The sequence below is a fragment of the Pantherophis guttatus genome, chromosome 7, assembly GCF_059756535.1.
Source record: "Pantherophis guttatus breed Tessera chromosome 7, ASM5975653v1, whole genome shotgun sequence".
NCBI classification, from domain to species: domain Eukaryota; kingdom Metazoa; phylum Chordata; class Lepidosauria; order Squamata; family Colubridae; genus Pantherophis; species Pantherophis guttatus.
In genome coordinates, this window is record NC_142069.1 from 23,335,637 (window position 1) to 23,363,617 (window position 27,981).

At 42.0% G+C, this 27,981-nt stretch overlaps 1 protein-coding gene across 6 annotated transcripts in view; it reads left to right on the forward strand.

Moving 5' to 3' along the window:
• TBXAS1 (thromboxane A synthase 1) overlaps positions 1 to 27,981 on the forward strand; it is a 275,226-nt gene that overhangs the window by 238,021 nt on the left and 9,224 nt on the right. For all 6 annotated transcript variants that reach the window (XM_034403670.3, XM_087873777.1, XM_034403666.3 and 3 more), the window contains one exon: positions 25,721 to 25,809. In XM_034403670.3, the coding sequence (XP_034259561.2) occupies positions 25,721 to 25,809 (89 nt within the window). The remainder of the gene's footprint in view (positions 1 to 25,720; positions 25,810 to 27,981) is intronic.

Below are 27,981 nucleotides of genomic sequence, written 5' to 3' on the forward strand. Positions count from 1 at the left end.
AATAGAGTGAATGGCTTGAGAGAAAGGAAAAGCCCAAGAAAAATTGTGATTGTATAGAACTGATGAAATCCTCAGTAGGAGAAACATCGAGCAATATTAAAAACACATAAAAAACAGTGTTTGAATAGCGTCTGGGCATGGTAGAAGCAAGATGATTTGCAAGGATGCAAAGACATAAAGATGGGAAAATGAATGATGTAACTATAATCTAGATTTAGCTGTATTTCTCTCCCCCCCACTCCCGTTACTAGTTTTCTTGTTTCTCTTTTCACATGCCTTAATTTCTTTGGTTTGCCGCCTTATTCCTTTTCTGTTCTGTGCATGTTACAGCTAGTCCTCGACTTATGACCACAACTGAGCCCAAAATTTCCATTGCTAAGCAAGACAATTGTTAAGTGAATTTTGCCCCAATTTATGACCTTTCTTGCCACAGTTGTTAAGTGAATTATTGTAGTTGTTAACTTAGTAACATGGTTATTAAGTGAATCTGGTTTCCCGATTGACTTTTCTTGTCAAAAGGTTGCAGAAGGGGATCATATGAGCCTGGTAATTAAGAGCCTTGGTAGTACAGTGGTCTAAAGCACCCTGTTATTAAGACCAGCTGCCTGCAGTTACTGCAGGTTTGAATCTCGCCAGGCTCAAGGTTGACTTAGCCTTCCATCCTTTCTAAGGTAGGTAAAATGAGGACGCGGATTGTGGGGGCAATAAATATTTGTTGTATAAATATACAAATATAAATATATTTGTATAAATATACAAAAAGGATGAAGGCTATTGCTTAGCGCATTGTAAGCCGCCCTGAGTCTCCGGAGAAGGGTGGCATATAAAATCAAATAATAAATAAATAAATAAATAAATAAATAAATAAATAAATAAATAAATAAATAAATAAATAAATAAATAAATAAACTGTCATAAATGTAAGTCAGCTGCCAAGCATCTGAATTTTGATCATGTGATCATAGGAATGCTGCAATGGTCGTAAGTGTGAAAAATGGTCATAAGTCACTGTTTCCAGTGCTGTTGTAACAGTCACTAAATGAACTGTTGTAAGTCGAGGACTGCCTGTACTTATCCCAAAATAATGCTCTTTGCTGTGCAGCTAGAGAGATGTTTACATTTCTGTCTCCTTTCTTCTAGAAACCCAGAGCTGCATAGTTCCATATATGACTCAATATACCTTCACCAAGAGCCAGTTTAATGTAGTGATTAAAGGGACCAGGTTAGAAGGAGTTTTAATCGCACTTTAGGCACAAAGCCAGCTGCGTGACCTTGGGCCAGTCAAATTCTCTCAGCCCTAGGAAGGAAGCAACTACTTCCAAAATTTTGCTGTGAAAACTGCAGGGACTTGTCCAAGTACTCCCCAGAATTCAACAATGCCTTGAAGGCCACAACAAATCCTTATCAAGACCTTTCAATTAGATTAAGTCAGGGGTGTCAAACTCATGTCGTCATGGTGTCATCATTTGATGTATTGTGACTCCGCCTTCATTAAACCGAGAGGTGGAATTCAACCAGTTCGGACTGGTTCAGGCGAACCGGTAGCTCCGACGATCAGCTGGCCCCGCCCACCCGCCCCTGCCCTATCCTGTCCTTTATTTCCTGCTTTCTAGCTCATCTCAATCACGCGGCGCAGCTGATTCCCCCCCCTGCTGTTCTACTTACCGTTGCTGACTTGCAAGTTAAGCAGCTGAGCTTCTAAATGCTCCATTTTCAGTGTGAAGCGTGCGCTCATCAAACCGGTGTTAAACTGGCAGCATTCCACCACTGGTTAAATCGGGCATGGGCATGACCAGCGCATGATGCATCCAGTCCGCGGGCCTCTTGTTTGACAGCCCTGGATTAAGTGGAAGGATAGGAGCTATCCTATAGCCCTTCATTGCTATAGTGATTCAACTGCTAATCCAGCACTTAAAACTGGTAGACTACCAGGAACTACTCTTGCATGATCCACAGGGACTGTCTTCCTTTCAGAGATTATAATAATGGCATTCCACCTGTAGACCTTATTACATTCTGCTGAAGGCGCTTGTCTACCTGCTGCGCTGTATTTACTTATGAATTGATTTGTAATCAGTTTTCTTCTCTACCCCAGGCTTCTAATAATGAAAGAAGAAAGGAAAACGTAATTTTGATTTGCAATCCTATTCAAGAGGCAATGGAACAATAAACAATTTTTTTTAAAAACAAACAGCCCTTTTAAACCTCCAAAACCCCTTCATCCATTCATCTCTGGGGACATTTTTGTATTCTTTTCTTTTTTCCTCACCCAAGAGATCATAACAATTCATTCTATATCCTCTCATTATTTATTTCCTTCCCAGTGACTGTTCATTGTGAAGCAATCCTCATGCGGTCATTGTTAAAAAAAACAACAACATTAACCCTCCCTTAAGAAAGACACAACAGACTTTGTTCTTTGGTGATTTTTCTTTCTTTCAAGATGAGAAAGAAAGTATCACTGAAATATATCTTGAATCGCTGATAGTATCTCTGAAGTATATCTCGAAAGGCAAGGCAATGGAGAAATGATGGTGAAGTAAAATCAGAGGCTACTTAACTCCCTCTCGTCCCCTAGTATGTTACTACGGCTATGATTAAAAGTAGTTATAACTCTGTTGGTCTGGTTCCAATTGATTAGTTGATACTAACAACAACAACAACAATAATAAACAACTGTGCTAAGTTTTCAAGTTCCTCAGAACAATTCATCAGGCGTGATGTTTAATTCTTTTTTTTTAAAGTAGGCGTGTGGATAAAAGAAGCAAGAAAGTTTTTCCCCAGACAGATGTTAAAGCCATAAAGACCAAAGGCTGAATTAGGTGTTACTGATATTATAAGGTATCATTGATATTACTGTGCAATTAATCTTCAGGGACATAAGAAACTATTCCTCCAATCTCTGAAGAACTTTGGATACACTGAGTTTATTCTAAATTTTTTAAAAAAGATTATTATGTACTAATGCAAGAATCCATTATTTAAAGGATTATTATTTAAAGAATGTTTAAATAAATAGAAACATAGATTCAAGATCATGAGATCTGGTCCCATCTTTGCCATAAAAGCCAGCTAGGTGACTTTGGGCCAGACACTCATTCTCAGCCAGAGGTGAAATGCTACTGGTTCAGACCGGTTTGGCCGAAGTGGTAGTGGCGGCGGGTGGTGGTTCGGAGAACTGGTAGTGGCAGCAGCATGAGGCTCCGCCCACCTGCCCAGATGTTGTTACTTCCTGGTTTTCACTAGGGAGTAACCTGTTTTTTACCCTCTGCGCATGCGCAGAAGGCTTTACGCATGCGCAGAGGGTCCAAAATTGCATGTGATGTGCACGCATGTGCAGAGCGCGCACTTCTGAACCGGTAGGGAAGGTAAGTAGATTTCATTCCTGCTCTCAGCCCAATCCACCTCACAGGATTGTTGCTGTGAGGAAAAGGAGGAAGGTTTTTTTGGATATGTTCTCCACCCTGAATGATTTGTAAAAATAATAAAGGCGGGATATAAATGAAATAAATAGTTAAAATTAGATATACTTTAGGTATGAGTTTTTAAAATTCTATTTAGTTAATTTAAAAAAAAAAATGTTTTCATTTTCCTTGGAGCCTTTCTTGTCCTTTTTTACATTAGGTATTTTAGGATGTATAGGAGTTATTTTTCATTTTCTTTCTTTACTCACTATATAGTTCTTTTTATATAGGAGATTAGATTTGTTTTAAGTTTATTTTATACAATAGTAATGCAATTATATAATTACATTCCTTTTTTTCATTGAATAAACAAAATATTACAGTTCAACATTTTCGGTTTGGCTACGTGCAATCATGCTATATACTTATATAAGTGGTATCTAATAGCTTACATAAATATTTTGAAATTAAGATATAGAATCCTTATAGGTTATTACAGTGTAAATTATGGTATTACTTAAAATATATAAGTTACATAGATGGTTTGATGCTATATAATTACATTCCTATTAATTACAAATTCCTAATAACTACATTTTAAAGAAATATTAATTGTGATTTTTAAAACTTTAATAAAATTATGTCATAAAAAAGGCCAGAGAGTAATTTTGGTTAATGTATTATGTATAAAATCAGTTAAGCCAAATTATGTGTTATTACCATATATATAATTAGAATAAACTCTTTCTCTTAAAGTCCAATTTCTCTTAAGATTGCATCGGATTCCCTTGTGCTCAAAGTACAGTCCATTCTGGATACTGTACATAAATGCAATATTTTCCAAAATACATGAAAAGTAATTATTTATGGTTGCATTCCATAGTATGGAAACCTTGAAATATGTTGGACTTCAGCTCTTATAATTGAAGGATGGTTTTTGACTGGATGATAAGAAAGTCCAACTATTTTAGATGCCCTAAACTAGCCTATTCTTCAGATGAAAAATTGGGTTTTGTGCTTAAGGCTACAGGCTAGTAACCAGGAGACTGTGAATTCTAGTTCCACCTTAACCATGAAAGCCAGCTGGGTGACCTTGGCCCAGTCACATTCTCTTAGCCCAACCCATTTCACGTTGTTGTTGTGGGGAAACAGGAGGAGGAAGTTGTATTCTATATGTTTATCACTTTGAGTTATTTGTAAAAACAATAGCAATAGTACTTGGACTTATATACTTCTCCATAGTGCTTTACAGCGATCTCTGAGCAGTTTACAAAAGTCAGCATATTGCCCACAACAATTTGGGTCCTCATTTTACCGACCTCGGAAAGATAGAAGGCTGAGTCGATCTTGAGCATCTGAATTTTGATCATGTGATCATAGGAATGCTGCATTGGTCGTAAGTGTAAAAAATGGTCATAAATCAGTTTCCAGTGCTGTTGTAACAGTCACTAAATGAACTGTTGTAAGCCGAGGACTGCCTGTACTTATCCCAAAATAATGCTCTTTGCTGTGCAGCTAGAGAGATGTTTACATTTCTGTCTCCTTTCTTCTAGAAACCCAGAGCTGCATAGTTCCATATATGACTCAATATACCTTCACCAAGAGCCAGTTTAATGTAGTGATTAAAGGGACCAGGTTAGAAGGAGTTTTAATCGCACTTTAGGCACAAAGCCAGCTGCGTGACCTTAGGCCAGTCAAATTCTCTCAGCCCTAGGAAGGAAGCAACTACTTCCAAAATTTTGCTGTGAAAACTGCAGGGACTTGTCCAAGTACTCCCCAGAATTCAACAATGCCTTGAAGGCCACAACAAATCCTTACCAAGACCTTTCAATTAGATTAAGTCAGGGGTGTCAAACTCATGTCGTCATGGTGTCATCATTTGATGTATTGTGACTCCGCCTTCATTAAACCCAGAGGTGGAATTCAGCCAGTTCGGACTGGTTCAGGCGAACCGGTAGCTCCGACGATCAGCTGGCCCCGCCCACCCGCCCCTGCCCTATCCTGTCCTTTATTTCCTGCTTTCTAGCTCATCTTTTTATACTCATTTTACCGACCTCGGAAAGATAGAAGGCTGAGTCGATCTTGAGCCAGTCAGGGTCTAACTTCTGGCTGTGGGCAGAGTTAGCCTACAATACTGCATTCTAACCAGTGCATCACCACAGCTCATGGGCTCAAAATAATAAAGGTGGGATATGAATAAAATAACTAAATAAAGTTGGATCCTCCAGGTGAATCACTTCCTACTAAAATTGATAACTGCAAATAGATAAAAGAGCATCCTCATTTGCAACATTCCCCTGTTTCCTGAAAGAGAAATACAAAAGTGGAGGAACTTTTGCTATGCCTTTGATAGTAAGAAAATTGTATCTTTGTTACTCTATTATAATGTCATACATACCCGTTTCCCTTAACATTATAAACAGATATAAAAATGCTGTTTATCTTTTTATAGTAGAATCCCACACAAGCAGAAATGTTTATGCTGTGTACTCTCTAGAGAAAATGAACCCTTCGTATTCACAATACTAAAGAAATAATATGCACTTATCATCAATGTGATGTGTACTATTAATGTATCAAGCCAGAAAGGAAAAGTACCGTATTTTTCAGAGTATAAGACGCACCGGTCTATAAGACGCACCTACCTTTTTTGGTGAGGAAAACAAGAAAAAGAAATCTGCCTCTGCCTCCCAGCAATTTTGCCTCGTTGCAGCAAACAGCCTGCTTTACTTTCATTTTCGTTTTCAGCATAGCTTGATTAGCACAAGAAAAAAGAAATCTACTCCAGCAATTTACCTCCTTGCAGCAAGCAGCAGAGGCCTGCACAAAACAGCTGAGAGCAAAACAGCTGAGAGTTGGGAGGCCGATCCGATCCGATCAACTTGTGCTAATTAGGCTGTGCTAAAGTTGAAAGGAGCTGTTTCTTCTTGCTGCTTGCTGCAAGGAGGTAACTGCTGGGAGGCAGAGTCCAAAGGGTGGGGGCCAGTGGGTGGGCGGGGCTACATTTGGTGTATAAGATGCAAAATTTTCACCCCCTTTTATGGGGGGGAAGGTGCGTCTTATACTCCGAAAAATATGGTATATTTTGGATTATTCATTTCCTCTGATTTAGGTAGTTGACTGAGTGGCTGGCTATGTTATTTATTTCTTTACTTATTGGTCTCACATAGTCATCCAGCAAAAAAATTATGCATACAGAATATAAGAACCTAACAAGGAATAAATGTGGAACCTGTTGGCTGATCAAGACTGATTGATTTTACTTATTGTATATTCTGATTTGCTTCTTTCATAGAACTCAAAGAAGCTATAATTATTTTGAAGAGAGAATGCTAGACACGGAATCTTTCAGTTAAGATGTACAGTTGCCCTTAAGGTTACTTGTAATATGAATTTCCAGCAAGGGCAGAGTACATTCAATACAAAGCACATACTCCTCCATCGTTTTGCTCTGTCTACCAAAGCAAAACATGTATCAAATTGTTAGCACTATTGGGAGTGTGGTTAAAAAAAAAAAAAAGCTAACCTTTGAAAGAATCATTGTAATTGTTTTATTGGTTCTAGAATGGTAGTAATTTCTAGTAGTATTTTTTGTCAGTTCCACAGAGTATATGCAATTTTTTTAACTCCCTTCCTAAGAGCTTCATCAGCCATTATTGTTCAGGAATCAGCTCCTCCAGGAATATCAATGGACACATGAATTTATGTAAAGTAGAGAGAGATAACAATTCTATCAAAATAGTTCACTTTCAGAATATCTGGATGACTAAAAAAATGCCCTCTCTCTCCCTCTGTATTTTGTAAGCTTTGTGAAGTTTCAATTGCCAGCTTTTTCTCCTTAAGGTATAGGGGATTATGAAATTTTCATTATTTCCTTTTAATTCAATCTGAAAATACTTTATGGTGATCAGCAGGATTAAAGGCCATCGGACAGGTTTGCTCGAGGAAGGTAAACAAAATCAGAATAATGTTTCTTGCATAGCTCTCATTAGACACCTCTTTTCTTCTCCTAGGGTGGCAAAGGTTTTTCATGGCTCTGATGTAGTAAGAGTGTAATTAGAGCTAACCAGCTGCCTGCGAAATAACTAAGTATGTTTATCTGTGCAATCAGAAACAAGGTATTGTTCAGGGGAAATCATAAACAGATGGGCAGGCTATCCTGTGGGGGTTTGAAACAGAGGGGAAAAGAAGTGAAGAAGGATGCTCCAGTATGGTATGCGCAAATCATGGTTCTTACAACCTTGATTCAAATCCTATTTTGTGCAGTAAAAAAGGAAAGGTAAAGGAGTCCCTGCGGATTTTGCTCTCTAGTCATTGCTGGCTATAGGGGACTCATCTCTGTTTCAAAGCCATTGCTGTCTGAAGACATTTCTGTGGTTATGTGGACAGCATGTCATGGAGTGCTGTTATCTTCCCACCGAGGTAGTACCTATTTATCTACTCGCATTTGCACGCTTTCAAACTGCTAGGTTGGCAGGAGCTGGGATGAGGACGGGAGCTCACCCCATCACGCTTGGGTCTTGAACCTGGGCTGCTGGCTTTCCAGATGACAAGCCCAGTGTCTTAACCGCTTGCCCCACCCCAATTTTGTGTAGTGAGTGCCTGGAAAGGTTGTGTATGTGAGTCATTGATGCGGCCAATCTGCTGGTGATTTTGTCAACCTTCATGAGCAGAATGAGGTAGTGATGTTCAGAAGAAAGTATTTATTTATTTATTTATTTTATTAGGTTTATATGCCGCCCTATCTCCAACGGACTCAGGACGGCTCACAACAATAAAACCACAATCCATAATGCAAGTTAAAATGCCTAATTGAATCAGATACAATTAAAAACCCATAAAAAACCCCATCAGTCCAGGCTGGGGACTCGAATAACCAAGTTTTTAATTCGTGGCGAAAGGTGCAAAGGTCAGGGGCCAGCCAAAGCCCCAAGGGAAGTTGATTCCAGAGGGTGGGCGCGCCCACAGAGAAGGCTCTACCCCTGGGGGCCGCCAGCCGACATTGTCTCGCTGACGGCACCCTGAGCAGGCCCTCCCTATGGGCGCGAACCGGGCGATGGGATGTTGTTGCTGGCCTAAGCCATGTAGGGCTTTATAGGTCATCACCAGCACCTTGAATCTCACCCGGAGGGCAACCGGTAACCAATGCAGGTCGCTCAGGAGGGGTGTTACATGGGAGTATCGGGATTCTCCCATCACAACCCGCGCGGCCGCATTTTGTACCAGCTGAAGCCTCCGAGTGGTCCTCAAAGGCAACCCCATGTAGAGAGTGTTACAGTAGTCAATACGGGAGGTGACTAGCGCATGGGTAACTGAGCGTAGGGCATCCCGGTCCAGGTAGGGCCGCAACTGGCGCTCCAGACGAATCTGGGTGTATGCCCCCCTGGTCACGGTCGTTATATAATCTTCTAAACTCAACCGTGAATCCAGGAGGACACCCAAGTTGTGTGCTCAGTCTACAGGGGGTAAAACTTCACCCCCTATAGTCAGCGATGGAACCTCTCCCATGGACCGAGATGCCGGTACCCACAACCACTCGGTCTTGGCCGGGTTGAGTCGAAGTCTGTTCCTTCCCATCCAGACCTGTACCGCTTCCAGGCACCGGGTCATCACGTCGAGGGCATCACTGGGCTGGTGACTCAACTACTAAAAGTAGTTAGGTTAACATGTCTGAATAATCACTGAAAATACTCCAGGAACCAGGCTGCATTGCTGCATATGCAGAAAGTTATCAGGTCACAACTCAATCACAAAAGGGTTGATAACTTCATGTTTTCTTCTGAAGATCACAGGTATTAATGTAGCTAGGCATATTTATTTACAGTGAGATTTAAGATAGAGGTAGTCATCGACTTGCAACCACGATTGAGCCCAAAATTTCTGTTGCTGAGTGAGACAGTTGTTAAGTGAGTTTTGCCCCATTTTACAACCTTTCTTGCCACAGTTGTTAAATGAATCATTGCAGTTGTTATATCCTGTTTCCCCTAAAATAAGACATCCCCTGATAATAAGCACAATCGGGCTTTTGAGTCCATGTGCTAAAATAAGTCCCCCCCCCGAAAATAAGCCCTCCCAAAAAATATTTAAACGCATGCACAGCTGGTCCCCGCCATTTCCTCTGGTTAGGGTTAGGAAGACAGAGCTGGAAATCAGGTAAGACGGCAAGAGGAGCCTCGTCTTGCTCCACACACCCCAAAATAATAAGACCTCCCTGAAAATAAGGCCAAGCACTTATTTCGGGGTTCAGAAAAATATAAGACAGGATCTTATTTTTGAGGAAACACAGTAGTTAGACTGTACAGTTAATTATACAGTAGTTATGTATAATTGACAGACTGGATTTTATCATAGATTTTAGTTGTCATTTTATACTAGAATTTTTAATTGTATATTTACTGAGTGTTTTTATTTGTTCTGGTCTCTGGCCTATGACTGTAATAAAGTAAACTGAATTGAATTGCAGTTCTTATGTTAATAATATGGTTGTTAAGTGAATCTGGATTCCTCCGTTGACTTTACTTGTCAGAAGGTGGCAAAAGGAGATCACATGACCCTGGGACACTGCAACTGTCATAACTATGAGTCTGTTCCCAAACATCTGAATTTTGGTCAGATGCTGCAAAAGTTATAAATGGGAAAAAGAGTCACAAGTCACTTTTTTTCCAGTGCCATTGTAACTTTGAACAATCATTAAATGAATGGTTGTGCCTGTAGTGGAACTAATCCTCTAATTAAGATAGTCTATGCTATACATAGTTCTCTTTTCCCATTTTATCTTCATAACAACCTTCTGACCTTCTAAGATGAGAGATAATAGTAATTCATTATCCCCAGTGGCTGAGTCTGTACAACTTGCTTCATTTGGATATGGTGTTAGCCAATTTTCTGAATTTGCACAGTGTACACTGAAAGAGAAATAGCCAAGAAGCCAAGCACTATAAATTACAAGAAAACCAAGCCAGCTTTGATACTAACAAGCCTTAGTATTTTGTGAAAATACATATGCTGGTCTTTAACTGGCCTGATTTATAGAAATCATTGATTTATAAATTTCATTGAGGGCCGCATCAGGGTTGTGTTGGACCTTGGGGGCTGGATGGGCATGGCCAGCTCGATGTCACTTGGGTCGGGGGTGTCAGAGTTCCGACCGATGCCCTAATTAAATCATGAGCCTCGAGCCAAGCTTCAATAGAAATCCAGTTATTTATTAGGAGCTTCATGTTGGCACGTTCCAAGTGAAACCAACTCTGACCCCACTTAATTTACATCCCGGCTCTGACCCTGTTTCCCTCCTCCCCCCCAAGATGTGTCATCAGTCGCATTCTCCAATGAAGCAATTTATTTATTTATTTGATTTGATTTGATTTCTATACCGCCCTACTCCCGAAGGACTCAGGGCGGTGCATAGCCAAACAATAAAATACATACATACAAAATTTAAAAGTAGAATTAAAATCAAATTAAATAGTTTTGGCCCAGACAAATTAAAACCCCGAACTATTTAAAACCAATTTTAAAATTTGAATTTCGCGGGTTATAGAGATCACTCCCCTCCGGCAACTATGGGTAACCGCGGAGATGACCTTGACAGAGATATGGCTGGAATGTGTTTTTGTTTTGACTGAAGTGCTCCCTCGCTGCAGCTGCAAAGTTCATTTTCCCATCCCCCTTGCCTATGGCAACTCGGGAGCAGGCCAGGTGCCTGTGGTGGCACGAGCACTCTGCCAGCGAAACCAGAGCTTGGGAGGCTGTTGTGGCCAAGGTCCATTTTTGCTGGCAGAGGGTTGCGGGAGGCCATTGCAGCCTCCCAAGCGCCATTTTCACAGGCAGAGGCACTGCTTCACTGTTTCCAGGGCGGCCATTTGGGCCAGATCTAAGCACCCCATGGGCCGAATCCGGCCTGTGGGCCTTGATGTTGATACCCCTGAGCTAAACAGTGATAACTAAAATACAAGATAAAAATAGAGATGACAACAAGTGACAGAGGAGAAGACTGAATTGCTGTGCAATCTGCAGATTTGTGAAAGCTCACCAATCAGTTATTATTATATATATATTCACCACACAAACAAGTCACGTTTGCATTCCAAATCTGTGCCTGATTACTCAGAAATATATCATATTGTGTCTAATGATACTTACTCCATAATAAATGTGCATAAGATTCCAAATTTAGAAATAGATTTTCCTGACTTCCCCAGAGCTAGACATAAAAACAGGCATATAGATACATAGATATAATTAATGCTCTTAAGGAAATACTATATGCATATTATGCAGTTGACAGCAATGCATGAAAGCTTATATTTGTTAGTCTCCAAAATAATCTTTTGTAGAAGTGCCTTGCAATAATCAAACAGTTCAAAGTAGCGATCCATTATCCTTAAAATAGACCAATATAGCATTCAGCTTTTCACTTGCCCAAGTTATATCATAATTTAATGCTTTCATCTTTTCCCAGATTTTTTTTTTTTTTTGAAGAGGGAAGTTGACAAGAAAGATCAAGGATGAACCAATCTGATCTAAGCATGAGGGCTGGGAGGGGGAAGGAGATTTACAATACTTTTGTAAGGCACTTCATTGAGTTACGCAGAAGGATTCTGCCTTTAACGCTTGGCAGCAGTCTATTGAGGTGATATAAGAGGTGTGAATGGGAACAATCACCTCTTAAGTTTCTGTCAGATGGAATTAAGAAAGAGAGAACAGTCTCCTTTTTATTGAGGGGGGGGAAGGGAAGAGAGGGAAATGCTTAATACATGCCACCAAGCAAGCAAGTTAGGGATGGAAAAATAAGTCTACGGCAGTGATGGCGAACCTTTTTTCCCTCGGGTGCCAAAAGGGCATGCACGCACGTGCCGACACCCATAATGCAATGCCCCCCGCAGGCCCCCCCTGCATGCCTGCATGACCCCCATGCTCCCCCTGCACATGCATGTGCGACCCCCATTTTTGTGCTAGCAGGCCTCCCTGAAGCCTCCTGGAACCAAAAACGGGGTGGGGGGCACTCCGCGCTCCCCCTGTGCATGCACGCACGACCCTCCCCCCACGCATGCACTTGTATCTCCCAGCAGAGACCTGAAAATCAGCTGGCTGGTGGGAGGCGCACAGGCATGCGTAGTGGAGCTGACCTGGGCATCGGCTCGGGTGCCCGCAGAGATGGCTCCGTATGCCACCTGTGGCACTAGTGCCACAGGTTCGCCATCACAGGTCTAGGGGATTGTTTTCAGGTTCTTCAATCTATAACAGCAACCCCCTCAACTTTTGGGCACCAGGACTGGTTCCGTGGAGCGAAGCAGGCGTGGTTTCACATGCTGCCTGCATCCCGCGGATGGGGCTTCGCTTGTTTGCTCACCAATCAGTTATCATATATATTCACCACACAACTAACTCACTTCTGCATTCAAAATCTGTGCCTGATTACTCAGAAATATAACATATTGTGTCTAATGGTGCTTACTCCATAATTCTGGCATGCCGCGGACCAGTGCCGGTCCCCAGACAGGAAGTTGGGGATCTACAAAGTCAGAAAAGTGATCCCAGAAAACAAACAAGAGGCTTCCTATGTTTTGGTTCCATTGCGGTCATCAGGATTGTGAAGTTGATTTCCTAATTGTTAATGCCTTGATGTATCAATTCTGTTTTCTCCTGGGACTTTGATAATATGTACCTTAGTGTATGTGATGAAAACGTAAATGATATACTTCTCTATGAACTGCATTTGAGCCTATCTGATTAAAGTTATCAAACAATGGTAAAGTAGCATTATAAAATATTTTGAAGATTAGGAAACACTTGCCCTGATGGACTCCTTGGTATTCTCTGAGCTTGGTTGTTTTCTTTGCTGATGATGTGTTGAAGATGTTACCTAATTTGGGTAATGAAACCTCTGCAAGAAAATAACCAAGCTCAGAGAGCATCAACCCTGAGCTGCAAATATTCCCTTTTATTGGTAAAATTTTTCCTATTATCAGTGTTGGAAGAAATATCCTTCTGGGTTCAGTTCCAAGTGGGGGAAAAAGATGGTGGCTGTTTGGAAAGATGGTTTAATGGTGGACAGGATCACATGGCTTGAGTTCCTGAACAGAAAAAGGGCTGAGATGTTGAGAGTTCCTGGGTTTTATGCCCTCTCTGGGCTTTGAACTTCCTGGGGCACAGGAGGAGTATCCTGATTGGTTGCTGTCAGAGATCATAGCTAGCCTTGCTGGCTGATGTAATCTTCCCAGGTGGCATGTGGTGAGTTTCTGTTGCTAGATGGGTTCTTTGTGTTGCAGATGGGATGCTGAGGCCTTAATGGCCCATTGACAAAGGTGGGGGGAATGAGTTTCTGCTTCTCTGAGTTTCTACTTCTCTTTTAGGGGAAATATTCTGCCTTTTTAGTATATCCTAAAATATTTCATTTTCCTAGGAGAGGGGTGGGCTTTAACTTCCAACATCAGAATAAATAAAATAAATAAAAAACATTTTTTTCAAGTTTTGGCCAAAGCTATGATAGTTGTGTCAGCACAGCTAAATCTTAGCTGAGATAAAACTAATATTCAATATTAATTTTATCAGTTACAAGCTTATCTAATCATAATTTCTGCGGTGAATCAAATGATAGAATCACCTCCCATATTGGCATAGCTCACTCAACATTTTTTAGATATTCATTTTGATATATAGATTTTTCTACATCCTGTGAAAAATAATTTTGACACCCAAAAGTGTGACATGGTTATGTCTGCTCTGTCATGCAACATCTTTCTTCCAAATTAATACAAAGTTTTTCAAATTCAGTACATGCTAGCTAAACTGCAAGATCCAATTTTGAAATGTGACAGCTCTGTCTCAAACTGAACAGCTCAACTACAAAGATGTTGATGGCATTCATCAGAAATTTGAAGTGAGAAACTGGAAGGCAACTCAAAGCCCACAATCCACAATTGCCACCAAATAGAGGAGTCGATATGCAGAGATAGTTTTCTGGATTCTACCAAGCTGTCAAAGACTATAGATTGCTCAATTGTTTCTTCTCCCTTGATTGAACCATACAGTCATATCTCAGCATTCGACTGCTTCAAAACACGTTGAACTCAGTATTCGATGTGTTTTGAAGCAGAAATCTTGTCCCAGAACTCGTCTTTCTCCTGGAAGGACTTGCTGATGTTGGCTACCTCACGACTTGCTATTTCTTCCAACCAAAATAGCAGGTAACGTGGTTTTCTCAGTGCTTGTCGGTTGCAGTTTTTGTCTCATCGTCTCGAACGGATTACCGACAGGGATCAAGGTACCACTGTAGTTCTTAAACCAAATGGCTAGAACAGGATCTTGGGGTGTCATTGCTGTTCCCTACTTGCCTGACAATCAGATGAGGGAAACGTTCTAGACCAGGGCTGTTAAACTTGCCACACCCACATCCGGTTTAGTGAAGGGGGAAAAAGTCGCGATACGTCACATGACGCCACCGTGATGACCCGAGTTTGACACCCCTGTTCTAGACAAATTAAATGAAGCCATTTATATTTGTAATCATTGTAATCCTTGTTGATAAAAAACGACAAAATAGTCTGGCTAGTAAATGTGACAGTACTCATAGACAGCAGAATAGAGAAGAAAACTGGAGAAAAATCACAAAACACGGAAGACCTGCAAATAGAAACAGAACAACTATTGGAAAAGAAAGCAAAGATAGTATCAATAGTATTAGGTGCCACTCCAAAACATCTGGAGCATCACTTGAACATCATTGGCATTAACAAAATCACTACCAATCCATTGCAAAAGACAGCTTTCATTGGAACAACTTGCAACCTGCAATGATACCTTTAACACCATCAAACAACATCTGCATATCCCAGGTCCTTAGGAAGGACTCGATAGGTGGCTAAAAATATCAAATCCAGTCTAAATATTTACCTGATTGCAATGAACCATAATAATTTTATGTCTCTTGTTAATTCAGTCTTGAAATACCAGGTCAGAAGTCTAAAAGTTGTTCCTCAGTTATTGGTAGCAGCTGTGATGATCGCTTTTGCACAATGATGCCTCGCACATCAGAAGCAAATCTCCCAGGTCCTATAGGATTTGGCAATGATCATCCATGCCTTGGTTGCATTCTGCCTTGTGCATTGCGCAATTCACTATGAAAAAAAATGCCCAATACTGGAAATAGTATAAATCAGAACTAGCCAAGCTAAGACATAGAGACTGTACAAAATTAGTACTGAACAATCAGAACACAGCCCCAAAATATTAATAGTCTGACTATCCAACAGACATCCTTTTTTTTTTTTTTTTACTTTTGAATCTGCAGGTGAGACCCTTTTAGCAGATTTCTCACAGGCAAGGGAGGACTTTTTCCTATCTTGGCTGAAAAATTGCATTTGGGTCTCAGCCTTTCCTTGTTTAGGAAATCTGTGAAAGTTGCCTTTCTTTTATCGGTCTTTTAATGATAAACATTTTAGTATTCTAATTTAATTTTCTAAAGTTCGTGTTGGAAGAAATATCCTTCTGGGTTCAGTTCCAAGTGGGGAGAAAGACACTGGAAACATGGAGACTGCTTGGAAGGATGGCTTTAATGGTGAACAGGACCACATGGGTTTGGAGTCCTGGGTAGCTGACCACATGAAAGAGAGAGAGAGAGATTTATACCCTCTCTTGGGCCCTGCCTTAGAGCTTCCTGTTCCTGTGAAAGAAATGTGTTCTGATTGGTTGTCAAACTCCCATGGGGCCATGCAGGGGTAACTTTGTAGGTTGTCTTGAGTCCCAGGCTTGGTTGAATCTTGCTGGGTGGTGTAATCTTCCCAGGTGCCATGTGGTGAGATGGGGTAGAGGGCTAATCCTACCTTTGTTGGCTCTTGGGTGAGTGTATTTGCTTATGAATAGATCTAGCCATCTCTTTATCTCTTAAGTGCTGACACCTTTCTGTGGGCTATTGAGGAGGGTGGGGGCTTATTAAGAGTGAGTCTGCTTCCTGCCTAAAAAACATGTTTCTCCATTTCTCATCCAGGGAAATATAATATTCTGCCTACAATTTCTTAGAATATTTCATTCTTCCAGGAGAGGGGGTGCTAACTTCCTACATTCTAATTGTGCTTTGGGTTTTATTAACTACCTAACAAAACACAGTAACTTCAGTTATATGAAATAAAGTTGACTAAATAACTAAAATAAATAGATTTTAGACTCTAGGTATGGCCACAGTTACCACCATTCATAAATCACTGGACTAAGCTGACATTCACCATTTCAAGTTGATCTTGAAATGAGCTTAGCTTAGTTCAGAATCCCTGGCCAACATTTAATTGGACAGAATTTTCAATGTGCCATTGCTTTCTTCTACCTACGGATGTCAGGACTTGTGCTTCAGCACAATAAAACAGTGCATGAAAAATGTTTAAAGTTGAATCGGATCTAGGGAAAATCAAGTACAAATGTCCGCTTGGCTCAAAATCTTGGATAATCTTTATTTTGACTCAACGTCCCTAGTTAGAGCCTAAAATTGAGGCTGGGCTCCCTAGAAAAATGTGGAATAACGTACGCTGAATAGGATAGAGAGTCTGTGATAACATGTAGCATTGACAAGCCCATTTCTTAAGAGTTTGTGATTGGATTTGGAAAATAGTCAAGGTACCTACAGGAAATATAACCAAATATTATGAGGGACAGATCTATTTTGCAATACTGACTGTTAGTCACAGTCCTATTATAAATATATATTGAGTATTTGACTTTGGTTTGGAGAAAAACTTGTAGGAAAGATCACAAACAGGTTATTGCTATTGAAAATTGATTATAAATTCAAATTTAATAAATCAACAAATTCTTCAGACTCCATGCGAGTACTAGGAATGTAGCTGGCAGACTTCTTAACACTGGTTTTCAGAAAGGTTTTTCTATCCAACAAAAGGTAAAGAATCTGACAGCTCAGTTGGATTATTTTTAATTCTCTCTCTCTCTCTCTCTCTCTCTCTCTCTCTCTCTCTCTCTCTCTCTCTCTCTCTCTGTGTGTGTGTGTGTGTGTGTGTGTGTGTAAGGAGGCCTAGGCAGTGGTAGGATTCTCTGCCCTAATGATTTCTTCCAACAACCAGTTCACCAAACAGCTCAGAAAGTTAACAACCGGTTCTCCCGAAGTGGTGCGAACTGGCTGAATCCCACCACTGGGCCTAGGTCCTTCCATATTCAGTTGTTCTCTGTCCTGCTCACCACTGAAACAATAACATCTACTGTATATTCTGTGTAGTTTCCTAGTTTGGTGGCTTTATATATTAAGACCACAACTTCCAGCGTTGCTAACTGGAAATTCTGGGCAGCGTAGTCTTAGAATTTCAGGAGGGCCCCCAGGTTGGTTAAAGCTCCTGATATAGCAATGTTTTCTGCTGGGTATTTACACTTAGCATCATTTAACTTTGCTTTGCCTGGAGAAAACAGGAAGGTTGTGGCATTGACTGGCTCCTTGATAACTTTCCCTGCACATTTTTCTTGTCAGACTCCAAATGCATGTTGGACTGGGCTTTTTAAAGTTTTTAAGTATGGATAAACCGTCCATTCTCCTTCAAAACCAGACCCCTCCACCACCCCCCACCACCCCAGTGAGGTTATCCCTTCCTGCCTTCTGCACAGATGTGAGGGAAAATCTTTTTCCTTGCTGCTGCCTGCTTGGCATACAAAGTCTGTGTAGATGAAAAGCGGGTTGAAAAGAAGCACTGTTCAAGATTCCCATGATCATCATTGTTGCGGGGGCAGGGTGGCGTAGAGGGTGGCGTACGGAAACTCACACCGCTGCTGATGTCTTTTAATATAAACACCAACTTGAGGAAATGAACATTTGATTAAACTAAACACATGGGCCTTTTATATCTACCGACCTTAATTTAAAGCGTCGTCACCTCCACCGTTGCAAATGCCAGCTGGAGGAAAAATGATTTAAATTTACCATCTGACTTCGAAGTGAGACCAAAAAATGTCTGCTGAGATGTACAGGAGGGTGGTGGAAACAAGGGAGAAAAGAGGCAGGAGGTTTCTTTATTGTAAAATATCCGCAATCACTATTTCGGGATATTATATCTCATGCAGAACAGTAAGGCAGAAATTGTGTGGTGTTTAACTGCTGTGATACTCTTTGGACCCCTATGTCATTTTCCATTAGGATGAGAAGCTCTGTGTGTGTGTGTGTGTGTGTGTGTGATTTTTTTTTTTTAAAGAGAATTTCATATCCTCTCTCTGTTTTTTTTCCCCTTAGATACTTTGCCATTTAGGCGTGGGATTGGTGGGTTGTTACCAGGGGTGGTATTCACTTACTTTCCCTACCGGTTCGCAAATGTGAGCACGCATACGTGCACACTTCACTCACGCGATTCACTCGCACATGCCCCACCCATGCATGCACACGGTCTTCCGCGCATGCGCTTTGGTTGTTCGCGCGCCTTCCGTGCATGCGTCCAGCCTCAAAAATGTGCCTAAATAGGATGGCATAGAGCCGGGGTGGGTGGGCAGGCCCACCTGTGATTTCCGCTACCGGTTTGGGCAAATCGGTCCGAACCGGCTGAATGCCATCTCTGGTTGTTAACCACATATATTTTGAGATTGTGTCAGACCAACTTAGAGGCAAACTAGAGAAAGTACAAAAAATAATAATAATAACTTTTTGAGTGTGGGGGGAAAGAGGGTGGGGGAGAGAGAGAAAGGAACTTTTCAATCTAAAGTAAGCATGACTTCTCCTCCCCCCCAAAAAAAACCTGACTGCACCTATAATAGTTGACTGATACACTATGGACATGTGTCTGCATACTTGAAACTCCTATGTACACATGGATCTGGAATAATAGAAAGGGAAGACTAAATTACAAAGAAAATAAAGCACTGACTAAATAGGACCTATACCCAATGCATGTGGATCGGAGGTGGGTTTCAGCAGGTTGTGACCAGTTCTGGAGAACCGGTAGCGAAAATTTTGAGTAGTTTGGAGAACCGGTAGTAAAAATTCTGACTGGCCCCGCCCCCATCTATTCTCTGCCTCCCAAGTCCCAGCTGATAGGGAGGAAATGGGGATTTTGCAGTATCCTTCCCCTGAAGTGGGGTGGGAATGGAGATTTTACAGTATCCTTCCCCTGTCACGCCCACCAAGCCACGCCCACCAAGCCATGCCACGCCCACCAAGCCACGCCCACAGAACCGGTAGTAAAAAATTTTGAAACCCACCACTGATGTGGATATAGGTTTATATCAATTGCTCCTAATAACTGATCCATCTCCCAGTTAGGGATATTTCCCCTCCTGCCCCTCCCCCACCATTGGCCAACTTGAATTTGATTGCTGTTTATAAACTCAGTCATCGTAATCCTTCTCCACTCATGCCCTCCAGATTGTGCTGGGAATTCCCAGTTTAACTTGATAATTTTAAGCTAAAATAAAAAAAGTGAAACATTCCAATGGTTGGGTTATTAGAAATTAGATCTTGGGGCTTTATACTCCAGTGCATGTAGGACTAGGATTTGCCGTGGCTAACTTGGTCTGTTTATTTCAACCTGAGCATTCCTATCTTCAGCCTCAACATTGTCTGATGTAGGTCATGGGAAATATTCGCTGAAGCATATTAACTCATGTTGCAATTCATTTTCATTAATATAAAAGATGGCCAAAGCTGATGGAGATGCTAAAGTGGAAAATATTCTTCCGCCCCTGGTTTTTAAATCTTCTATTTTGAGATCCCCAAATCTGATTATTAGCCTACAAATAAAACTCCTGGTCAGTAAAATTAAGGGCTCCCCCCCACCCTTTGTTGAGGATCACTGAATAGATGAATGTGCTTTAAAAATGCAGGTCTTTGCATTTGGTAATATACAGGAGAGCCAGTCAATAGGACAATGGCCATGATGCCCCGTGGTTTGCCCAGTGAACTGAAGGGACATTATAATTAAGCTACTGCCTGTTTAATTAAGCTTATTATTGTCAAGAGTCATGCCAGTGTTTGGGGGGGAAGCAGCTGGAAAGAGAATAACACTAGGGTTGACATGTTTTCAGTATTTTTGCCACAGCTGTGCAAGTCTTATGTATTTTAAAGGGGAAAGGTGATTCAGAACATGGTTAATTATCATGTAATCCTTGTCAGCAATTCCTTAAATAAGCTGTGTTAAGCTTTCCCTCAATTGCATGAGGCTAGGAAAAGACCCATTTGATTTAAGGAGATGCAGATGGTGATAGGTATAAGATGCACATCCAGGGGTGGGCTACTGGGAGTTCGCAGGGGTTCGGGAGAACCTCTAGCTAAGATTCTGTGCAGTTTGAAGAATCCCCAAATCCCATTCCTGGATGGCCCCGCCTACCCTTCCCCTCCCAGGAGTCCCCACACAGCCTGTTTTGGATGCAGGTAAGGGCAGGGCGTGCATAGAGGCTCAGGGAGGGCGAAAAACAGGCCTACCGGAAGTTTGAGAAGGCCGGAAACAGGCCCGTTTCTGGCCTCCAAAGGGCCTCAGGAGCCTGGGGAGGCCATTTACACCCTCCTGGAGGCTTGAGGAAAGACCCTGGAGCCCGGGGGGGACAAAACGTCCCCCCCCACCGTGGTGTAGGAGGCCAACTAGGCCACCATGGCCACGCCCACCCAGCAACCAGGCAGAGAACCCCTTGCTAAAATTTTTGAAGCCCACCCCTGTGCACATCCACAGGCCCTTAGAATCCAGACCATTGAAATTTTGCAAATCAAACTATCCACTCTCCCCCCCCTTTCTTTTTCACTACTGTGATTAAAGTGATGCTGGTTGAAGAAAGACATGAGCACTGATGACATTATGTCATTTGGGTAATGAAACGTCTGAGAAAACAAGCAAGCTCAGAGAGGACCCTTCTTTTCAACTTTGAGCTACAAATATTCTCCTTTATTGGAAAGAAAGACAGTAGGAAGATACCATGATTTGTTCTCTTCAGTCCCTCAAAAAGGAAATCCTTGATATCTGACACAGCTTTCTGAGAGACCATAAGATGGCAGTTTCAGAAATTCAAAGGCTGAATAGCAAATAGCAATAGCACTTAGGCTTCTATACGGCTTCACAGTGCTTTACATCCCTCTCTAAGCGATTTACAGAGTCAGCATATTCTCCCAATGATCTGGGTCAGGGGTGGGTTCTACTTACCTTTACTACAGGTTCACAATGGGATCGTGCTCATGCGCTCACTTCTGCGCATACGCAGATCACTTCTCATGACATCAGAGTCAGTGGGCGGAGCCTCCCACCGGTTTTACTACCGGTTCTATAGAACCTGTCCAAATCAGGGGCAACCCACCACTGATCTGGGTCCTCATTTTACCCACCTTGGAAGGATGGAAGTCAACCTTGAGCCTGGTGAGATTCAAACTGCCAAATTGCAGGCAGCCGGCAGGCAGCAGAAGTAGCCTGCAGTACTGCATTCCAACTGCTGCGCCACTGTGGCTCTTATAAGGGATGATCAGCTTCAAAAAGAGCCATGAAATGTAGTAGTGGTTAGTGATAATTTTTGTTTACCTAAGCTTTGTCACTGGAAACCTCACCTCTTGAAAAATTTAGGGCTGAGGCGTCTTTATATTTTTTTTTATCAAGCTTGGACACAATTTTTACACATGCACACATGTAGCCATTCTGGGACTAATGCTTCAGAATATAGGTAGAAGAGTTTCAAGCATGAATGCCTCCTTGCATTAAAGAAGACCAAACAACCCCCCCCCAAAGATTCACTTTTTCTATAAAGAAAAAGAGGCACATTATAGATAAAAAAAAAAAAGCAAACTTAGAATTTTTCTTCCCACCTTCTTGTAAGTGGGAAATTTATGAAAAAGGAGTGAAATCAAACATGCAATAATCCCCTTGAGTTGTATAATTTCAGAAAGACAGTATTGGTTGCTTTTTCGGATTATTCAAAGGTACTTTTGTCAAAAAAACCCCTCCTTTTCAAATGGATGTTCAAGCCTTCCCTTTTCACCCAGACTGGGTATATGTAATAAAGTCCAGGCTGAACATTGCATTTCCAATTTTACTGTAGCTCAGGGTTGAACTGTGGGATGATATCTGAGCACCAAGGACCAGTTCAATTTTTTTACTACCGGTTCTGTGGGCGTGGCATGGTGTGGCTTGGTGGACGTGGCTTGGTGGGCGTGGCAGGGGAAGGATACTGCAAAATCTCCATTCCCACCCCACTCCAGGGGGAAGGATACTGCAAAATCTCCATTCCCACCCCACTCCAGGGGGAAGGATATTGCAAAATCTCCATTCCCACCCCACTCCAGGGGGAAGGATATTGCAAAATCTCCATTTCTACCCCAATCTGGGGCCAGCCAGAGGTGGTATTTGCCGGTTCTCCAAACTACTCAAAATTTCCACTGCCGGTTCTCCAGAACTTGTCAGAACCTGCTGAATGCCACCCCTGCCAAGGACCCCACACTTCCAATTTTGAATGGATCCCAGGGATCTCCCATTGTCTCCTCCTCACAATTTCTACAAGCACAGAACCTGCTTCAGCAAACAGCTCTGGAAGAGATTCTGTTAAAGCCCACCCAGAGTCTGTCCTTGCATTTATCGGTAAGGCAAATAGCAACTGCGTTCAGCGAAGTGGCTCTGAACTTGCCTAACATTATCAAGTTTCCCTGACCTCTCTTGGCCGGGTAGGAAATCGAGATGGATCTGGTTTAGCTGGAAGCTTATCCTGCCCCTAGAAACTGAGGAAGGTCAGACATCTGTGCCTCTTTCTACACAGTCTTTTAGTAAACTTTGATCTGTAGCTGGCATGCATGCTTGCTGATCCTGGACTAAATAGTGATGTATCTCAGGAAGAACAGTAAGGCCAGGATAAATAGAAACCCCACATTGATTTTGATCGTATTTTAAAGAAATAAAATGTATTTTTGATGCCGACCTGATTCGAGTCCTTTATATGTTGGTTAAGACACAGAGACTGGTAATTCCCATAATCTCTGAATTAGATGGCTAGTCACCATAACAGGGGTAAGGATTGTGGGAATTAAATTCTAATGCTAATATATTCTAAACCTTAAGGAAGGTTTCTCAAAATTAATACGGAATGTTAACATAAAATATCTTGTCGTGTTTTATTTGAAATGAACATTCAGGTATTGTAAAGTGTTCTGCTTTAGTCACATAATTGGTACGTATAGTTTTGCCGCCCTCACCTGGCTCATCAGAGTATTAACTTCATGCCTTCTTTATTCCTTTTGACTATTCTCAATGGGAAAGGTGGGCAGATAATAGTTTAGTAAGAACCCCCCCTCCCAAAAGAAAAACGTGTTTTTTTAGAAAGCAGGGCCGGAAGATGTTTAGCTTTTTTTTTTTTTTTTTTTTTTACAATTTAAAACCCGAGGAGGAAATGTAAATTAATATTTATTCCCTATCCAAAGATGCTACTCAATGTGAGATTTGAACTTGCAGTAATTGCAGGCAGCTGGCAGCTAAGTTCTACTTTAACAGCACTCAGTCCACTGCGCCACCAAGGCTTATGTAGTATAGTATAGTATATCCTTTGTCATTGTACATAATATATACAATGAAATTGGTTTAGCCTCCCTGGTGCAATCCATAACAGAAAATACAAAACAACATAAATAATATAGATAATAATCCCTATACAAGTAGAATAATCCTTAATCAAGTAATTGGGGGGGAAAGACTAATCATACATTTCCGCATGTGCGTGGAGTGATTGTGATTGTGTTTAAGAGTCTGACAGCCCATGAGTAGGAGCTGTTTTTAAACCTGTTTATCTGGCTGGCTATACTTCGATGTCTTCTCCCCAATGGTAGAAGTGAAAAGAGACATTGGCCAGGGTGTGAATCATCCCTAAGTAGCTTCCTTACTCTGCTGAAACAGTGAGACCTGGCAATGTCATCCAGTGGTGTTAGAGTGCAACCAATGGTTTCTTGAAAAACCATATTTAGGGTTTCTTTAGCTATGATAAAAGATCCAATCCACTGTGGTTCCTTAGATCAGTGTGAATTGGTTTCCAACCAAAGTTGTAAATAGGGTTTTTATCACATTTTGCAGTCCAGCTTTTCTCCAGGAAGCTGAGTTGTGGTCATGGCAATCATTCCATTTTGTCCTCACAACAATCCAAATATATATTAGTATAATATTTCCCTTCCCTTCCCTAGCCTATATTATAATGCTCCCTGAGTAAAACAGAGCTGCAACATAGGTGTCTCAGGCCTTTGTCAGGTTGAAGGGTGGGAGTAGGTGAGCTGCGACTGTCATAGGCCTGCTTGTAAGCTACCATTCGTGGCTAGCCACACAAAACCTGCAGATTTTTTTAGGGAGAATTGAGGATTCTGTACACCTGTACACTAGCTTTAGACAGTACAATCAGTACAAACCAGCATTCTTGAACTGCACTTGGAAACATTCTGATAATCAGTGAAGGATCCTGTTGTGGTCCGCCAGCAGCCTGCAGAGCTGGCAGTGGAGTCAGACAGTGAGGAGGCTGGGAAGGAACCAGTCCTGGAGTCTGGGGAAGGCCCGGATGAGGGCTCTGCATCGGAGGCAGAGATGGGGCCAGAGCATCTGGGAGTGATGCACAGACTCTGGAGCCTCCAGAGTCGGACAGCAGAGAGGCAGAGGAACAGGAGGAGCCTGTTCCTAGTGTGCACATGCGCAGAGCTGCCAGAAGGCAAGAACAGTTAAAACCAAAGGGACGACTCGGGAGTAAGGCCTGGAGATGATTGGCCCCTCCCATAAGGCTTAAAAGAGGAGCAAAGGCACGTGGGCATTTGCAGGAAAGCAACGTTGTTAATTCTGTTTCCGGTCGGCATCTCTGTTGATTCTGGAATCCGTGTGGCTTTGCCAAGTAGGTCTTTGGCAGAGTGTCAAGGGAGATAAAGGTTGGTAATTATCCTGAAGGACTTTTTGTAACTAATTGGGACTCAGCTATGAATGAATGTAATTCACAGCTGCTGCAATAAAAGAAGTTTTTGGGACTACTTGTGTGTTTTAATGATTCAGGAAGCCTAGGTCACAACAGATCCATCATAAAAACATACCACTGCTGAAGCAAATCTCTTCTGCCAGCATATGAGCTGCCACATTTTCAAGTCATCTTCAAAGTCATCATCACTTACAGTTCCTGGGTAAAAATATTTTAATACCTAGGTGCAATCTTTCATCAAGGAATATCAATTGCTTGTTCATCTTTCTTTGTTTTTGCTATTTGCATTTTTTGTTCAGTTAGGGTTAGGGGCTACTATTTTGTTCGGACTTCATGCTTTCATGTTGCGTTTCTGGTGGCCACTGTGATGCTAAAAGAGAGATATAATATAAATATTTTGTTAAAATAATAACCATTTTTTTTTCTTCCCATTCCCACAGGACATTCCAGATTATGAAAATATACAGGAACTTCCATATCTTGATATGGTGATAGCAGAGACTCTGCGCATGTATCCTCCAGCATTCAGGTTAGTAAGATAGGAGACACTGCGGCTGCTGAAGCATTTTTTTTCCTTTTCTGATGTAGGTGATTCACACCACTCCAGGGAATGAATGTGAGTCTTCTCTTAACCTATAAGGCCGTGATGGCGAACCTATGGCACGTGTGCCACAGGTGGCACGCGGAGCCATATCTGTGGGCACATGAGTGTTGTCCTAGCTCAGCTCCAGCGCACATGCCTGCGCCGGCCACCTGATTTTCGGGCCTTCCGGGCCCACTGGAAGTCGAGAAATGGGCCGTTTCTGGTCTCCAGAGGGCCTCGGGGTGGAGGGGTGGGGAAGGCTGTTTTTGCCCTCCCCAGGCTCCAAGAAAGCCTCTGGAGCCTGGGGGGGGCAAAAAACAGGCCTTGTGGGTCCACTGGAAGTCCGGAAATGGGCCATTTCCGGGCTCCAGAGGGCCTCGGGGGGGGGGGGGGAGAAGGCTGTTTTTGCCCTCCCCAAGAAAGCCTCTGGAGCCTGGGGAGGGTGAAAAACGGGCCTATTGGGCCCACTGGTAACCTTTTGGCCATTGCGTGCCAAAAGCGGGATGAGCGTGGGAGGATTGCGCATGCATGTGTGGGAGGGACGGGGCATGGGGGGCCATTGAATTATGGGTGTGGGCACGTGCACACATGACCCCCCCGTGCTCCCCCTGCTTTTAGCACGCGATGGCAAAAAGGTTAGCCATCACTGCTATAAGGGGTCAGGTTTTCTCTCAGTCTTGAAAGAGACCTGGTACAGTACTCGATGTTCCTAAATTCTTAGTGCAGTTTTAACCTTTAATAACTTCAGAAGTATATCATATTTTTCAGAGTATAAGATGCTCCGGAGTATAAGATGCACCTTAGTTTTTGGGGAGGAAAATAAGAAAAAAAAATTCTGCCTCCCAGCATCCATTGGTATTCATCTGGCTAGCATCTTTGCAGCAAATAGCAAACAGCCAGGTCAGCTTAGGCACATTATTGCAACCTGATTCAGCATGAGCAGCTGATTGGTGGGTGGATTGGCCTCCCGGAATACCCGCAATCAGTTGTTTCAGGCTGCAGGGATTGCCACAGACCATCATCGCATCTGTGCCTTGCGTTTTTGGCCTCTGTGCCTTGTGTTTTCAGCCTCCAAACGCTCCGTTTCAGACCCGTTCAAGGCTGCGGGGATCACCAGAGCACATCGCCACCGATTGCCGCCTCTGCACATTGTGTTTTCAGTGTCTGCACATTGTGTTTCCGGCCTCCACATGCCCCATTTTTGGCCTCTGTGTGCATCAGGTTTTCGGGTGGTTCCAGGCAGCAGGGATCGAAGGCGGCGATGGTCTCTGGCAATCCCTGTAGTCTGGAACAGGTCCAAAACGCAACGCGCAGAGGCTGAAAATGGCCGAAGGGTGGGGGCCGTCGGGTGGGCAGGGCTACATTCGGTGTATAAGACGCACCCAAATGTTCACCTTCTTTTTGGGGAGGGGAGGCTGTCTTATACTCCGAGAAGTACAGTAAATGTTACGAACTTAAAACAAAAAAAATCATTGGAAAGTTTAATGAATCAAAATTCTTTTATACTTAAATTTGTGAATTAGGAAAAATATGTTTTTAATTTTATTTTTTTTCAAGTTTCTCTGTTTGAAAAATGGCAAGCATTGGGGGGAAAAAAGTCAGTTGCTGGTTAGCTGAATTCAAGTCACAAACAGCAGTAAAAAGAAAATTCACTTCCCATTACAAGAAGGAAGCTCACGGCAGAAATTTAATTAACAGCTGGATGAAAAACGTTCAGGGAAACTGTCTCATTTCATGATGAGTATAGATCTAAGAGATGCTGAGCAAGCAAATAGAAATTGAGAGGGTGTTTGAACAGAAATTCCCAAAACCAATGTACCATACATCTAGTAAATTGAACATTTCAAAATTCACATTGCAAAGAATTCTAACAATGAAATTCCATAAACTCCAATGAAATTCCATTACAAGGTCATTATTGTAGGATGACTAGGCTGAGCCTGAGGGAGGAGTCAAACACAGCATCAGTCATGAATCCCTGTGTGCCCATAAGAGACTTTTTCTTCAGCATTGGCTGACAAATATTCTTCAACCAAAAAATTAAAACTGAAAATATATTATTCCACTTCGATAGATGGAAAATGGATAGACAATTTTAAAGTGTGCAAATGCCAGCAG